The sequence below is a fragment of the Pituophis catenifer genome, unplaced genomic scaffold (assembly GCF_029215685.1).
Source record: "Pituophis catenifer annectens isolate HBS135680 unplaced genomic scaffold, rPitCat1.0.hap2 SCAF_15, whole genome shotgun sequence".
Lineage (NCBI taxonomy): Eukaryota > Metazoa > Chordata > Lepidosauria > Squamata > Colubridae > Pituophis > Pituophis catenifer.
In genome coordinates, this window is record NW_027256895.1 from 3,983,420 (window position 1) to 3,986,416 (window position 2,997).

General features: G+C 55.7%; 1 protein-coding gene across 1 annotated transcript in view; it reads right to left on the reverse strand.

Moving 5' to 3' along the window:
• PCK2 (phosphoenolpyruvate carboxykinase 2, mitochondrial) overlaps nucleotides 1-2,439 on the reverse strand; it is a 29,551-nt gene extending 27,112 nt beyond the window's left edge. The window contains 1 exon segment of the mRNA XM_070954620.1: nucleotides 2,373-2,439. Within this exon segment, the coding sequence (XP_070810721.1) occupies nucleotides 2,373-2,401 (29 nt within the window). The 5' untranslated portion in view covers nucleotides 2,402-2,439.
• Between the last annotated feature and the right edge of the window lie 558 nt (nucleotides 2,440-2,997).

A 2,997-nucleotide genomic window follows, 5' to 3' on the forward strand; every position in this document is an offset into this window, starting at 1 on the left:
TGGGGTGGGGGGGCATAGGGGCCCAAGGTTAGGTTTTAGGCATAAGTCCTGGGTTCAAATTAGGCGCGGAGGAATTTGGGTGCCACTCGGCAGGATGCGGACTCCTCTCTGTGCGTGTTTGTGTGTTTGTGCGTTTGTGCGTGTAAATGACGCGAGAGGGACGAGGAGGAGGAGGAGGAGAAGAAGAAGAAGGAAGTCAAAGTATCTTCCGGGATTTGTTTGTTTTTTAATTGTATCCAAATCCAGATTAACTGTATCCAAGCTGGAGTCCTTGCAAAAGAAATGAAAAAGCAAAAGAGAGAAAAAAAAAAGAAGAAGAAGAAGAAGAAAGAAAGAGAGAGAGAGAGGAGGAGGAAAGCTAAAAACGACTTTAGGAATGAATTTGTGGGTGAAAGGTTACGAAGGCAGGAAGAGGAGGGGGGGGGCTAGTCCCTGGTGAGGAGGAGGAGGAGGAGGAGGAGGATGACGTGGAGAAGAAGCAACGGTTCTAAGCCAACCCAGCGGGCATTTCCTTAAAAAAAGACAAAAAAAGAAAAGACCAAAAAAGAAACCAGACAGATGTGTAGGCAAAAGAACTGGAGCAATCTAGTTTTTTTTACCATTTGGCAGAAGCCAGGAGCAGAAGGGAGGGAGGGAATCTGAGCATGCAAAGAGGGCAGGAGGAGGGGGGGGAGAAAGAGGCAAGGGAGGAGGAGGAGGAGGAGGAGGAGAAGAGAGTCAAAAGGGACCTTGGAGGTCTTCTAGTCCAACCCCCTGCTCTGTGCAATTCCAGACAAATGGTGGTCCAATTTCTATTTAAAAAGGAGGAAGAGGAAGAGAAGGAGAGGAGGAGGAGGAGGAGGAGGAGGAGGAGGAGGAGGAGGGCCAGCCAAAGTCATGGTGGTGGTGGTGGGGGAGAGGATGACACCCACCCCCACCCCCCGAAATGAGGCTGGGGGCAAGCGGGCAGAAAGGATGCCTGCAGAACTTCTGGATCCTGCTGGACATCCTGTTGCGCCCATTTCCCAGGCAGCAAACTGAGGCTGCGATAAAGAGGGAGGGAAGGAAGGAGAGAAGAAGGGAGGGAAGTTGGAAGGAAGGGGGGAGAGGGAGGGAAAGGAAAGGAAGGAGGGAGGGAGGGAAACAACGAGAGAGGGAGGGAAGGAAGGAAAAGGGAGAAAGGAGAAGGGAGAGAAGGAAGGAAGGAGGGAGGGGAGGGAGGGAGAGGGATGAAGAGGGAGGGAGGAAAGGAGGAAAGGAAGGGGGAGGGAGTCAGAGAGAGGGAGGGATGGAAGGAAGGAAACGTGGGAGGGAGGAACAGAGGGAGAGAAGAAAGGAGGGAATGGGATGAAGGAAGGAGGGAGGGAAGGGAAAGGGAAAGAGGGAGGGAAGGAAGGAGGGAGAGAGGGGATGAAGGAAGGAAGAGGGGGGAGGGAGAGATGGAAGGAAGGGGGGACACAGAGAGGGAGGGAGGGAAGGAAAAGATGGAGGGAAGGAAGGAAAAGAGGGAGAGAAGAAGGGAAGGAGGAAGGAAGGAAGGGAGGAAAGGAAAGAGGGAGGGTATGAAGGAAGGAAGGGAAGAAAAGAGGGAAGGATGGAATGGGAGGAAGAGAAGGGGCGAAGGAAGGAAAAGAGGGGGAGAAGAAGGGAGGGAGGGATGAAAGAGGGAAGGGAGAAAAGGGAGGAAGAGAAGGGGCAAAGGAAGGAAAAGAGGGGGAGAAGAAGGGAGGGAGGGATGAAAGAGGGAAGGGAGAAAAGGGAGGGAGAGAAGGGGCGAAGGAAGGAAAAGAGGGGGAGAAGAAGGGAGGGAGGGATGAAAGAGGGAAGGGAGAAAAGGGAGGGAGAGAAGGGGCGAAGGAAGGAAAAGAGGGGGAGAAGAAGGGAGGGAAGGAGGGATGAAAGAAGGAAGGGAGGAAAAGAGGGAAGGGAGAAAAGGGAAGGAGAGAACGGGGGAAGGAAGGAAAAGAGGGGGAGAAAAAGGGAGGGAGGGAGGGAGGAAAGAAGGAAGGGAGGAAAAGAGGGAAGGAGAGAACGGGGGAAGGAAGGAAAAGAGGGGGAGAAGAAGGGAGGGAGGGAGGGATGAAAGAAGGAAGGGAGGAAAAGAGGGAAGGAGAGAAGGGCTGAAGGAAGGAAAAGAGGGGGAGAAGAAGGGAGGGAGGGAGGGATGAAAGAAGGAAGGGAGGAAAAGAGGGAAGGAGAGAAGGGCTGAAGGAAGGAAAAGAGGGGGAGAAAAAGGGAGGGAGGGAGGGATGAAAGAAGGAAGGGAGGAAAAGAGGGAAGGAGAGAACGGGGGAAGAAAGGAAAAGAGGGGGGGATCCGGCTCAACCCCCCCCCCACTTAGCAGTGCCCAGCGCCCCCCCCCCGTCCCCCCCCCCCGCGGGCGCTTGGCTCACCCCACCATCCGCGTGTAGGGCGCCGGCATGGTTCCCAACCTCCGAGCGGCAGGAGCGGCAGGAGGCCGCGGAGGCTCCGGGTTAAGAAGGGCGAGGGAGGCGCGGAGGCAGCCCGGCCTCATAGGCTGGCCCGGCCAGGCCCCCCGCCCGCCCCTCCGGCCGCGTCGGCAATGAGGCAACCCCGCCCGGCTCGGCCTCCTCGGCGGCAGCCGCCTCCAGCTCCTGCCCACGTGCAGAGCGCCCCCTTTGCGGGCCTCGCCTTGCCCCGACCTGCCTACAGCTCCGTCCTCGACTTCCAACGCTTCGCTTAGCGACCGTGGGCAGCCGGCTCTGGGGAAGAAGAAAAAAAAAAAGGGACTGGGGATGGTTTTTTTCACGGTTACGACCGTCCGTTGTGGCTTTTTCACACTTACGACCGTCCGTTGTGGCTTTTTCACACTTACAACCGTCCGTTGTGGCTTTTTCACACTTACGACCGTCCGTTGTGGCTTTTTCACACTTACGACCGCCCGTTGTGGCATACTTAGGATGGTTTTTTCACACTTACGACCGTCCGTTGCAGCATATTTAGGATGGTTTATTTCACACTTACGACCACCGACCATTGCGGCATATATAGGATGGT